Raw genomic sequence first — 14,131 nt, 5'->3', positions numbered from 1 at the left:
CAGTGTTGTCTTATAAAAGATGACAAAGTCAAGCTGGCTTTGGTGGCAAATGCCTGTAATCCCTGTATTCTGGGAGGCTGAGGCAGGAGGATCACAAGTTCAAGGCCAGCCTGGGCAACTTGGCAAATTAGGAAGAGCCTGTCTCTGAATGAATAATAAAAAATAATAATTACAGGCTCAGAATGTAGCTCAGTGCAAAGGCTCTGGGTTCGGTACCTAGTCACACACACACACACACACACACACACACACACACTGATAAAGCCATGCCTTTTATGATGGAAGCCCCAAGGGCTCCACTGTTGTGGGTGTTCGGGAGTCAGTGATCTGAGGGGCTTAGCCATGTATGTGTGGCCAGAGCTCTCCCCCACATCTCAGGTGAGTGCAGGGAAGCCTGAAGGACCCTGTCCTTGTGTTCTAGGAGCCTCGGCCTGTGTTGCTGTTTGACGTTCAAGAGAAGCAGCCCTTCACAGTCCACTCTTTCTTGATCTTCCATTCTTGCTGTAAAAGCATTCATCCAAGAACAAGAGCTGCAGTGTCCATCCCTGCTGTGTAGAATGCGGCTCTGAGGTCCTCTCCCTGGGAGCTGCCTCCTCCTCTCTGTGCCCCAGAGGGCTCCTGCATTTTCCTGTATTTCCCTGGCATCTTGAGCCAGAAGTGGAACACATACAGTCACCCCCTCAGCTTACTCAGTGGTGATGACTCGGGAGGGACCGTGATAGAGGAAGGAAACAGGAAGGAAGGAAAACAGGAAAGGAAGGAAACAGGCTCAGCACTGTGCAGGCAGACCCTCCTGCCTCTGCTGTCAGGGACTGGACTAGAGGCTGGACATCTGACCTCACACAGACTTCCAACCAGTCAGACCTCCATCTGTAATCATTTGCTTTTGTTACAATCAACATTTAGAAGTCTTTAAATTCTAGCCATGGTGGTGCACACTTGTAATCCTAACCCTTAGGAGGCTGAGGCAGGAAGATTGTAAATTTGAGGGCAGCTGGGGCTATACAGTGAATCCAAGGCCAGCTTGAACTACATAGTAAGACTCTGCCTCAAAAAACAAACGAAAAGACATTAATTTATATCAGGATGTCACTTCCTTACTCTCTTACATTTAAGGAAAAGCAACGCTGATGTAGAAGAAGTACGCATTGATTATGAGATTTCTACTTGGAGACAGGTGGTGGTAGTTCTTCTGTCCAACATTTGGGATCTGAGAAGCCTCAATCCCAGAGATAGGGTCCACATCACCTCTGTAACCCACTTCCCAGCAGTAAAGGATTTGCCTACCAACCCTCCTCCTAAGCAATGCTCTGTCTTCACTTGTCCATGGCAGGAGGTGGAGAACCTGTTTGTGATTCTGGCCGCCATACTGCACCTCGGGGACATCCAGTTCACCGCCCTCACCGACGCCGACTCAGCCTTCGTGTCCGACCTCCAGCTCCTGGAGCAAGGTCAGGGCGCAGGTGACACTGGGCTGTGGGCTCCTTGGTGTGCTGTTTGTACGTGGCCAGTAGATGGAGACACAGCCCACGGAAGCCTTCCGGGACCGCGTGTCCTCCGGAGAATTCCAGGAGGGGCGGAACCTGCCACACTCACCCTGCCCTCTCCACGCCAGGCTGTGGGAATGATCAGCAAGACCAGCTTTCCGTTCTCCCTCCGCCGCCCCTTCCCAGCACTCGTTCTTCAGTTCCTACTCGGGTTCCTCTTGTCCTGTTCCGGTATTCTCTACCCCTGCCCCACCTGGAATATTTGAGGGGTGTGGTATTAGCTAACGGGTTTAAAGTGCGTAATACCGTGTCTCCCCTTCAGAGATCTCCCTGAAGTTCTCCCTCTCTTTTAAAAATTGCCTTGCTGGTCACTTGAAGTTTTTTTCAAAAGACCTCAAAGACACAGGTTGTCATTGCATAGCCTATGTTCACGCCTATCAAAATGATCCAGTAAGGAAGTGGGAGAAGAGACCTCGGTACCATCTGTGAGAGGAGGGGGGAGACACACCTGCTATGATCACGCTTTGTGCTGAACTGACCATTGCAGTAGTCATTACTTTCTTCAGAGCGCACATGGACTTTCTTCAGTGCATACAAAGTGCAGGATAACTGTAGAATATAATGTTCCTCGTATCCCGACATAGACGCTGACTTTATATTTCTAACATTGCTTTAATTTCAGTGGCTGGGATGTTGCAGGTATCAACAGATGAATTGGCATCTGCCTTAACAACTGATATTCAGTATTTTAAAGGTAAGCGTTTCTCTATATGATGTTTGCCATTGCACAAATTTTGGTCCTCTTTCACATATGGAGAGTAAGCGTGTCTTTGTCTGGCCCTGCTCGGTGGAACTGTTTCTGTGAATTGAGGGCCAATTTAGAAAAGCATCCGGAACATTTGTCCCTTGATGTGGCTCTAAATCATAAACCCCTCATGATCCCGAGAGAGCATTTTGATGAACTGGTCACCCTTTCTAGCTAATCCGTCTCTGGAGCAAAACAAACCAGCGACCCGGAGGCTGTGCTCCCATGAAGCGTGCTCCCTGCACGGGGTCGGGCTGCGCTGTCCTGGTCAGTGCCGGCAGCCGCCCTCAGTCTCACCACTCAGAATAATATTTCCTTTGTGGAGCATTCGGGGACGGGTGGGCTCTGCGCCCGGCGCTCTGAATGTTGTCATTTGTGGTCCTTGCAAATCTTTATGAGGCAGGCATAATGTTGCCATTTGAACGATGAGAAAACTGAGATTCAAAGAGGTGAGACAACGTTGAACGCCGAACACCGCTAACTGGCATGCTGGACTGGAATGGAAGGCTGCGTGAGCCCCGGCTGACCTGTCATCTCTCTGCCCTCTGTGTCCATACCCAGTGTGCGAGAGGCCTGGTCTGCTCCACGCCCCTCGATGGTTCACTGACTCACCCCGTGCAAGCTTCCTCGTCACCGTGATCGTGGGCACGTGATCCATCTAGTGATGGTCCCTTCCTCCACCACCTCCTCTTCCTCTGTTTTCCCTTTCCTCCTCCTACATCTCTTCTTTCCCTTATCCTTCCTCTTCTCCTCCCCTCCTTTACTTGAAATGGAAGCAAAGCCTTTGCACTAAGCTACATCCTCAGCCCTTTGAATTTTTCTTTTTTTTCTTCTTTTTAATTTCAAGAGAGGGTCTCACTAAATTGCCCAGGCCGGGCTTGAACTTGCGATCCTTCTGCCTCTGCCATCCTCCAGAGGGCTCTGCTTTCTCTAAGTCACTGTGGATCTTGCCTGCTTCCCCTGTGCACTGCCCTGCAGGCATCGGGCTGCACAGCTGACCGTGTCTGGCCCACTCCTGTCCTCAGAGCTGCCTGTGCGCATCCTTGAGCCTCGTGAGCTTCCCTTGTGCACTTGGTGCTCCCCGTTACTCCTGAGATCTCTTCCCATGTTTCTGTGTGTTCACTCTTCTCCTTTGTGCCTGTTTGGAGAAGAATTGAACCGCTGTTATCATCTATAATTTACTGCATCCGGTCCCTGGGCTTCTGCCGTGCTGGTGACTGATCCAATCAGCTCCCTGCTATTCCTGCCAGCGATGATGCCCCGTCAGCAGCCTTGGCCCCTGGTCCTTCCTGAATCCCTGCTCACAACTGTTCTCTTCCAAACATCTTCTTGTTCAAGATTTCAGTCACTCTCTCTTATGAGAATGACGTAGCAGTTTCTCCCAAGGACCCAGTCTTGTTCCCTAGCTCCAGCCCCACACTTGGGTTGATTAGAGCAGGATTTATACTACAGCCACTTCTCCAGATGTGCAGACTCCCAAATACCTCAGAAGGATTCAGTGTGCAAACCCCTGAGCTGCTTCCCAGGAAGAAATTGCATAGCCTTCCTAGAGGTCTGTCTTGGTTACTTTTCTCTCATTGCTGGGACAAAATATCTGACACCCCAAATTAAGGAAGGAAAGGTTTATTTCGCTTACAGTTTGTGGAGGTTTCAATCCGTACCTGGCAGATTATAAGGCAGAGTGGCACGTGGCAGAGGGCTGCATCTCAGGGTGGCAGCACACACCAGGGCACATACACCAGGATGGAATGGGGGAGGAATGTCCCAAGCACTCTTTTCCTCTCCCTTACATATGCAAACTATCCACTCCTGGGCGGGTGCAGCTCTCACACCCATATTCAAACTGTAATAGCCTGCCCCTCAAGCCTGGCCACTTGAGGCTTTGAGGGGACACACAGATTCAAACCATAACAAGGTCCAAAGCTGTGCTCAAGTCTGTGGCAGTAAGATCCCAGTGCACTTCACACTCGCGTAAGTGACATTTTACATGATAACCAACAGAGACCTCTTTTAGTGCTAGAATCACAGGACCATTTTTAACATCCTTTGATAGATGTAGATGTGGGGGGAATAGAAAGGATGTGCACCGTTGTGCTGCTTCTAGCTGCTTGTCCTAACGCTCCTTCTCATTGCACCATTTTAGGAGACTTGGTAGTACGGCGCCACACTGTACAGATGGCTGAGTTTTACCGCGACCTGCTGGCCAAGTCCCTGTACAGCCGCCTCTTTGGCTTTCTGGTGAACGCCGTGAACTGCTGCCTGCACAGCCCAGAGCAGGACTCCAGGTAGGGGCAGGAGACGCGACCCCAGACGCTCGGGGGCCCAGCTCTTAAAGCTGCGTCTTGCCACAGTGTGGGCCTGAAGTTCAGCTCGTTCGAGCGCTGTCTCTAACAAGGTAATTTCACCGGAAGGTGTGAGAGCTCCTCCCTCTCCCAACTCATCTACAGGGATGAAGGATCAAACCAAGGCTCGTGCGTAGATGCGCGAGGGATTGTCTGGGAATGGGCTCTAGATGGACTTTGGTGCGCCTGGAAGTGGGAAAGGTTTGTGAATCTTGGAAGAAGATAGTCTGAAGCCATCTAAGCGCTGGAGAGAGCCCGAGTCTCTCTCAGACCAGTCTGATGATGTGTGTGATTCTTCCTCTTTTTTCTTCACTTATGTTGTGGGTGACTTGGCAAAGGGTCTCTGTGGAAATCGTGTGGCTCATACCCGTAATCATCATTAAGCAGTAGATTTTCAAGGCTATTTGATCATCTCAAAATTACACATTTCCTGGCAGCTCATCGGTGGCAAACTTTGTTGCTATTCTTGTCACTAATATGACCTTGAGCACACAATTGAAAGCAAAATTGCATCCAGGAGTCTTTCCACGTATGCTTGTCTCTGAGTGAAACCTTCTGAGAATTTCTTTAATTTTTTTTGTGGACTTCTTTGCCAAATTTCTGAAAAATGCTACCTTTAGATATTTCTTAGGAAACACTAAAGCTAACATGTACTAATGGGAAAGTCCTTAAATAAACATAGACAGGTCAGGAGATCTCAAGGACAAAGGAGTACTAAAATTCTTATGAAAATCTACACATACGAAACCCCACCAGACACTGATCACCGAGCTATATACTCGGTATATAGCTGGTAACTGGAGGGTAGTGACACTATAATCCGGATTCCAGCAGAAGTAATTGTATTTGGTAAGCTCAGGACTCTGGATTTCACCGTTACTGTATTCTCCTGTTATCAGTTAATTTGCAGTTTTCTTCTAAATATTATGATTATTCATAGAAGATATTAATATGTGAAATTAACTCAACTAACTTTGTGTAAAATGACTAGCACTCTTGCTGAAGTTGACATTGAAAAATTAATCCATAATTAATATATAAATTAATATATAAATTAAAATTAATCCATAATATGTAAATATATAATATAGAAACTTTTAGAAAGTTAATTAATATATAAATTAAAATTAATCCATAATTAATATATAAATATATAATATAGAAACTTTTAGAAAATTTCCATTTGACATTGAAGTCTTACAGAAGTTTAACTGTGTATCATTGGAATGATCTAGGTTTCCGACTATATATACACCCAGAGTACAAACATAAACAGAGAAAAGGCCTGGTTTCCCTTTCTGTTGGTATACTGCCACCTTGTTAATACGTAAATTTATTATTTATTCTGTATATTTCCTTAGTAAGTGGGTGAATGAAGGCAGAGATTAGTAGGAAGTTAGAAGTGAATTAATATATCATAAAGCTCAATTTCTAAGAGATAGTTTCATCTGAGTGATAATTTCAGTTTTTCCTCTGTTTCTTTCATGGGTCATCCGACTTCAGTTTAAATCCCCAAATAACATCATGAAACCTTCTATTTAAGTATTTCTAACTCATTGAAATTCATGGGAAGCTTCAGGTTTTGCAGAGTTACCAACCCTTTTTCTAAATCACACAAAGGGGGCTGGGGATTTAGCTCAGCAGCAAAAGCGCCTGCCTGGCAAGCGCAAGGTCGTGAGTTCGGTTCCTGGTACCGGAGAAAAAACAAACAAACAAAAAAAAAACAACAACAACAACAAAAAAAATAAATCACACAAAGGTCTCAAAAACTTGGGTAACTTTAGAATATGTTTTTGAGGTTTACCAGTCCCCAATTTTTAAAAATGTTTTGATCATATCATAAAAATTATAAATTCAAAAAATATACCCTTCATGGGTAAAGTTGGAAAGGACATTGAAATTTATGATAGATGTTTTCCACACTCTTTTGTATTTGTAAATTTTGCAAGAGAAAATAGGTAAGATTTTCTCTCCCCGTTATGAAGAGAGGACAACTGAAATTCAGGCAGCGGGCAGGACTGCTTCTGGACTGATGGGCTCATTGTCTGGATCACAGTAATGTGGGCACAATATTAATAACAGTGCACTTAGAGCCGCCCTGCTGCTCTCTCTCCAGATCCCTAGCCGGTTCCTTTCCACCTGAAAACCCAGGGTTGCAGCACAGCTGAAGTCTGATGATGGATTAATTAGCATGAGCAATGCCCTCACAGATGTGGCTTCAAAAATTAGTGTGTGCGCACTGCCCCGTCAAGGGGATGCTTCAGCTTTCACACCTGTGGTTTTCGTATTTTCGGACAAGGTCTTGCTAAGTTGTTAAATTGCCCAGGCGGGGCTTGCCCTCATAATCCTTCTGCCTCAGCCTCCCAGAGTGCCGGGATTCTGGGCACGTGCCACCATGCCCAGCTGAGCGACCCATTTTCAAGTGGTCAGTTAACCCCTTTTAGAAATGTTTCTTTTTCCTAATTACCCTTTCCTGACTTCTGCAAGAAGAGGCAATTTGTACCCTTGAAATTTTATGGGAATGTCACGGTCACGATGCACAGTCCCAGTGCCGCCCCCCTCCGTCCCCCAGCACCCAGCAGTGGCCCCAACTGAGGCTGCAGTGTCTCCCCCGACACCTCCCCTCCAGTCCTTCACTGTGCCCTTCCTGCCCCTGCAGGCCTGCAACGCTTTCAGGTTGTAGATGCCCTGTGAGCTGTGAGTGGGGACAACTGACCACACCCCTGTCCTCAGCTTCTCAGTGCATAGACCAACCAGGCAGTGGCTTGAGCAGAAGGAAGTGGAAATAGCACCTCAGGTGTTCGGGTCACCGCTGAGACTGTGAGCAAGTAGTTTCCTCCTGCGTGAGACCGACTCACCCACCAGCTCCCGAAGTGGACGGTGCCTACAGGGTCCTTGTGAGGAGCAGCAGCCACAGCACACTGTCCAGAGCCCAGGAAGGCTGTGCCCAGCAGTCCTACTGGGTTTCCTCCTGGACAGTGGGGACTAAGTCTCCTTCTGAGGGTGGAACTGTTACCTATCCTGGTGCTTCCTCATGGCCAGAGGGTCCATCGACATGATGGACAGTCCCCAGCACCTGGCAGCGTGCTCCTGCCACTGTGGGTAGGGAGAGATGGTGGCAGGCGGGCTCTGGGGCCCTGGCTTGTTTTCCTTGTAGGTTTGAAAGTGCGGATGTGAGCCCGGCTGGCCAGAGATGTATAGGAGATCCTGTGGTTTACTGCACTCCACAGCCACTGCCTCCTTAACACTTAGCAATTAAATCAGATTTTAAATGTCAGGTAATTTTTTTTTTTTTATTTTAAAAAATAAAAGAAGGAAAACGTATTAACAGACAGACATCCATTTACAAAGTAACATCAGGTTATTTCTAAAGAGAAGCAAATATGCTTGTGGAGTTGGATCCTATGTTTCCAGTTCGGCTTAGCTGCAATACCTCTGTCTGCTGACACCCAGGGACCATGCAGGAATAAGCAAGTCCTTATTTCAACCCCACAGATACCCCGCGCAGTGGAAAGGGGTGTGCATGAGTCTTTAGGGTGCCAGCATGGGATGCAATGGTTTGTGTCTAGATGGCCCCCAAAGCCTCGTGTGGTCATAGGGTTTTTTCTTCAGAGGTGGCTGAATCTAGTGTGTGGTTGATTTCTAGTGCAATGTTGGCATTAAGGGCGGGCGATTGCTGCATCTGTCCACTGACTCAATGGACACCACCCTAATCCCGGTAGACTGGACACAATACAAGGCACAGAAAGAGGCTTGTCTCACCCTCTCTCATTGCTTTTTCTGTCTTCTGCCACCATGCACAGTTGCCCTTCTGCCATGTGCCACCAGGCCTTGGAGCCAGGCAACTAGAGCCTGAAACCTCCAGAGGTTAAAAGGTTCCCCTTTTAACTTTGAGTGTTGGGTATTTTGTGTTGCTACGAAGACACTGTAGCTTCACAAACAAAGGGTAGGGGACGCAGAGAGCTTGGAAGATGGGATCTTGTGTTGTATTTTATTCGCTACTGCTGGCTTTCAAATCCAAAGGTGGGCTTCTTCCAGAGGAGCACCGTCTTGCTGGGGGCATGCTTCTACTCGAGCCTCGAACTCGGGAATTGCGTTGGTGGTTGGAGTACTTCCTACCCTAGGTTCTCACACTGAGGAGGAAGCACTGCAATCCCACAGCTTCCCACATAAGCACAGTTTCCTGTCTGCTCTGTCATAGCAGCTGTGACGCAGAGAGCTGTGGGCTTGTCAACCCCTTATTCCCGTGGGCCTGAATAATTTAATTCTGGGGTTGAAATTCTGTGTTCTAAGTGTCATCAAGCCGGGTGCGATTGCCCTTATCTGTCATCCCAGCACTGGGAGGCTGAGGCAGGAGAAGTACTGCTAGTTTGAGGCCAGCCTGGACTATGTTATGAGTTTAAATTTAGCCTGAGCTATTCAGTGAGACCCTAATTTAAGCAGAACAAAACAAAACAAAAAAACAAACAGTGTCATTTTAAGAACAAACTTTGTGAGAGGTACAGAATTCTTAATGTCTTACAGATCTTTCTTAATGTCTGTCCTCTTCCCTGGAACATTTTGCCTCATGAGTGTAGAAATTGTTTTCCCTCAGTGACTCTGGCTGGCTGGTTTAAGGTAACGTTCAGAATGGACGCTTATTTGGCAGTGTTGCAAACTTGTAGTCCCAGCTGCTCGGGGCAGAGACAGGGGGATCGCAAGTTGGAGCCAGCCAGGGCAACTTAGCAAGATCCTGTCTCACAAGTAAGGTCAGAAGAGTGGAGGGGATGTAGCTCACAGTAGAGCAACCTGCATGAGTCTCTAGGTTCAATTCCCAGTACTACAAAGAGAAGGGAAAAGAAAAGCAAAGGCTCCTTCTGAAGTATTCATTATTTTTTTAACCTAATAAGTTTGCAGACACTTGAAGAGCTGGCTGAGGAGATATATTAAACTATCTGTGACCTGAAAAAGTGGCATCTTGGCAACAGTATGATGCTCGCAGGGAGGTTGCCTGTCTCGCTACTCTGCTGTGTGGTTGCGATTGCCCCCCTGGTACCCAGGAGCTCAGCAGGGCTGGGGCTTCTGCTTAGTTTTCAGTAAACCCAGGTTCTGTAAGTCCTCAGATGCCCATGGTGTGAGGACAGGTATCTAGGGCCACTGACTTCTTCCTGCTCCCACAGCGCAGTCTGGGTTGGCTGCAGAGGCACGTGGCTTACTGACTTGTGGGTACTTGAGGCTTTCCTGGGCACCAGACAGAGAGAGTTGCTCTTCCCTTTGGTTGGGTGAGGATCTGCACAGCTGGGCCCATTCCTGCGGTCCTGGTGTCGGATGTCCTTCCACCTTCCCTGCTGTACCCTCTTCTCCTGGGACTCGGCAGGGCACCTTAGACTGAGGCTCATAGATACAGAGGGCCAGAACTGCACCTTCCACAGAGGCCTCCCGGGGACAGGATTTCTCCAGGTGGAGAGTGGGTATGGGGCTGGGGCAGCGCAGCACCTTGAGCAGTAGCAGGCATCCCCAGAGTTCACCTGGGAGAATCGCATAACCAAGGAGACGCTCTTGACTGCACTGAATTTTCCAGGAGCTGTCATCTGTGTGATTGGGAACAAGTCACGGTAATGAGCAGTGACTTCGGTTTTTAAAAAAGCATGCATCATTTCTTGCAACTCCCCAAATTGGACCTAGCTCCTAATGTGATACTCGTGTCACCAAGATGCAACTGCCGAAGTTAAATTTTAAATTATTTTTCCTAAATTGAATCCTGCATAAGAGTTTCCCAAGCAAACAGAAGCGTGGACAGGCACAGGGTTCTAGAAACTTTGAGAGCCTTCTCCACAAACACTGGAACACCAGGCCTGTGTTTATATCCGCTCCTCTGCCCAGAAAGATCTGAACAAAAATACTACAGACATGAGTATGTATGTATATATACTTTCACATATACCATGTATTTATTATGACGTATCTAAGCAGGTGGAATGCATATCTGAGAAATACAACCCACAGGACATTTCTGTTTTACTGTAAGAAACAGTCTAATGATGAGTAGGTTAAAATTAGGACTAAGTTGTGTTTAACACATGCCTCTGTAACACAGTAGAGAGGCACCGAAAATATTGGTTTCATTCATTCTTGCCTGCGTGATCTGAAATCCACATTTTTAGACAGCACAATTTGGCATGCTGCTACAATACAGTGAATAAACTGAGTTCGGACATATACGTGGAGATTTTGTTTGTTTTCCCTGAGCCACTAGTTTCTTAAGGATTCTTTTCTTGCTTTCTTAACATACTTCAGTTGACCTAAACATGCACACTTAAAAGCACGGTTCATCGGGTTTGGTCCCAGCGAGCTCTCATTTTCCCAGGCGTGCCCTAACCCCTGCTTGCAAGCACTTAGCTTTGTCCAGGTCACTTGAAGGTCAAATGAGGTGGCACACAGGAAGTTGTCACCCCGGCGTCAACACAGTGCAGGCATCGGCTGTAAAATGATACAGCGGCTGTGGGCGATAAGACTTTTTAGGTATATGAGTTTATTCATGGGGAGGGGAGGGTTGAAAAGTATGCCACTAGCCCAGACATCGGAATCCCCAGGGCCAGCTTGGGCTCTTCCTTCCAGATGTCCCTACGTGATCTAATTTACTTGTGTGTAGCAAGCACAGTTCTTTAGAGATAGAAATGTCACAGTTCATGTAAGATAGGGGGGTCTGTAGGTGGCTTTCTCCACTGTTTTGCTTGGGGTTGCTTTGTGCTAAGCAAGGACCACAGATTCATATCTGTCAGTTCCCGCACTTCCTTCTCCTGGACATAGGAATGACCTGTCCACACCTTGCCCGGCGGGGTCTGGAGCACAGTGTGTGGTCTCTGATTGTTGCGAAGATGAGGACAAATGGCTTAAAGTGGTGCCTCGCCCCTGTCAGCAGGATCTCCTGGGGGGAAAAAGGGACAAGGAGGACACTGGCTGCTGGCACAGAGGAGAACTTCCAGCCCGGAGTCCTGCGGGAAGTGTGGAGAGCAGGAGCACACGTCCAGCAGGAGAAAGGCTGGCATCCGGGACAGCGGATGAGGTCTGGAGGACCAGGGTGAGGGTGGCTTTCCCCAGGTGTCTGGGGCTGCTGTCCCAGTGACCCTGCAGTGTCGGCGCCTTGCTCCATAGGCTGAGGCTGACGGTGGGGTGGAAATGAAGGCTGCTGAAGAAAACTGTGACTGGTGACATTTCTCACACTAATAAGCCTCCTCTCTGCTGCCTAGTGTATGGGTTTAAATAATAGAAGGGAAGGTGAGATATTATAGCAACGAGAAGGAAGATAGAAAGAGAAATTTTCAAGTCAGTGGAGAATTTCCAAGAGGTCCAGATTTCAACAGCACATTCATCAAATGGCACCTGTATTCTGCAGCAAGCTGGCAGAGGTGGTTTGTAAAAGATAGCAATGTTAACAGTGTTTCGTGTCTTCCCACGGTCTCAAAACTAGTGACTCACTCTCCAAAGTAAAAAGAACACATGTGCATCGATCAGCTTTCACGTCACTAGGACACAGTGCCTGACACCCACAACCCAAGGCTCCAAGAGTTTTATTGGCTCATGCTTCAGGTGGTCCAGTCCATGGTAAGCTGGCTCCAAGGCAGAAACATCATGGCCGAGGGTGTGAGGGAGCAGAGATGCTCAGTTCACCATGGCTAGGAAGCAGAACAGAGCAGCAGCAACAGAGAGGAAGGAGTGACGGGCCAGACACAGACCAGAGCATCACGCCTCCGTGATCCACTCAGACCCACCTCCAGACTGCTTCAGTAACCTCTAGGTGTTTCCTGATCCAGTCAAGTTGATGTGTCACGATTAGTGGTCAGAGCATCCGTCCCAGAGGATTTGAACTGAAGGTCCTATTAGTATCTGCCGTGGGTGCACAGCGACCCAGCATCGACAACACTCAAATGACAGAGTCCGAATGGAAGTGAAGACTCTCCCCTAATAGGACATAGCCAGCACTTCCATCATCTTCAGAAAAGTGCACCTCTTACCTGAGATTTGCCGTTTTAACTCGAGGGATCAAATGTTTCATTTAGAGAACAAAATAATGATAGCCTTGAAGAATTCTTCAGGCTAGATTTAAAAAAGAGCCCCCATCAGCACTTTGGAAAAATCATCATTTGGTGTGAATATCGTGGAGTGGCTTGGGAGGCTGACCTTCACCTTGCTGTCTGAAAGGAAGGCGAATTAACTGGGTTCTGTGTGTTAGGTTAAATGGGCATAAATTTTCACTTCAAAGATCTAGGACTTGGTTTTTTTCTATTAAAACAATTGCATTGTTGGAAGACTTAGTGGTGTATATGGAAGTTTTTGTTGGATTTCCAAGAATGTTAAATATAACAGAATATTTTTCTGTTCATTTTAAAAGATAGTCAAATTTTCTGTAAAGTCAATTTTTCTCTCTTAATGCAATCAAGTAGCACTTAATATATTTATGAACCATTATAAGATTTCTGAAGCTTTTCTAGGTCAAAGTCCCAAATAGTAATCCAATGCATAAATCCACACACTCACAAATAGTTTTTCACATAAACCTTGGAAGTACAGTAGTTGATCTCCTTCCATCCCCAAAAGTCCATACACCTGGACTCTAAGTATTTCTTAATTTATTGGCTAAAGAAATTCATAAATTGTGAATTAATATCCTCAATGTATTTGACAGTATCCTGGTATTCCTGAGCACTTTTAAGTTGTAGTCACTTTTAATGTCTTCATGTTTGGCTTGTTTTTAAGTAATTTTCTTTTTAAATTTTAAATAAAATTTATGACTTTAGCAGCATACAATGAGATACTTCCTAACAGAGGAAGAACACATTATTTAATTAAAATGGCAGTAAGTGTGTTAGAAAGTAGATCTTTTTCTAAGATCATTTTTAGTAGATTAGATTTGTTCTTCAGGGATCTCACCCATGTGGGGCAGTTGACTGGAAACTTAGTTTATAAAACTCCCAGGGGCCGAGAAAGAAAGTAAGGTAGCCACTGACAGCTTCCTCTGAATTACACACAGGGAAATTTCAGACTTCAGTGAGCATTTGATGATGATTTTCAAATTTAATTTTGTAATTTTTTTTTTTTTTGTATTTTTGTCTGCTTTTTCTTTTGTTTGTTTTTTACTTCCCGTGCTGGGCATTTTCCTTGACTCCTGCAGCAAAGATTTGTTGCTTTCATGGTGCACATTGTGTGTGTGTGATTATTTGTTCTCCAGTTACCTCACCACAAGATTGTTTTTAATGTCACGTGCAATGTGGGATTTTTAAAGGGCCTGGAAAGTAGCCATTCTAGTCATACGCTGTTCTTACAGAGTGTAATTGGTCTATCTTGTGTGAGGAAGGGAGGTCAGCTGGAGGGGGCTAACTCAGTTAGAATTCTGAAGACTGGGCTGCGATGTGGCTCAGTGTGTGAGGCCCAGCCCCGCCGAACGTTTTTCAAAGTTTGACAATCTGTTCCAGAGGCAGCACCCACTGGGGTCATCCTGGGTCTGTGTCCTCCACGGG

The 14,131-nt window shown here is 46.6% G+C and overlaps 1 protein-coding gene across 1 annotated transcript in view; it reads left to right on the top strand.

The window, feature by feature from the left end:
* Positions 1-14,131, top strand: part of LOC102016228 (unconventional myosin-XVI) — a gene marked incomplete at its 3' end in the record, with an annotated part of 353,926 nt that overhangs the window by 224,859 nt on the left and 114,936 nt on the right. Inside the window, 3 exon segments of the mRNA XM_013515827.1 lie at positions 1,334-1,451; positions 2,170-2,241; positions 4,436-4,577. Of these exon segments, the coding sequence (XP_013371281.1) occupies positions 1,334-1,451; positions 2,170-2,241; positions 4,436-4,577 (332 nt within the window).

Source organism: Chinchilla lanigera, unplaced genomic scaffold (assembly GCF_000276665.1).
Source record: "Chinchilla lanigera isolate Chin_1 unplaced genomic scaffold, ChiLan1.0 scaffold00003, whole genome shotgun sequence".
NCBI lineage: Eukaryota > Metazoa > Chordata > Mammalia > Rodentia > Chinchillidae > Chinchilla > Chinchilla lanigera.
This window is presented reverse-complemented; position numbering and strand designations above follow the sequence as displayed.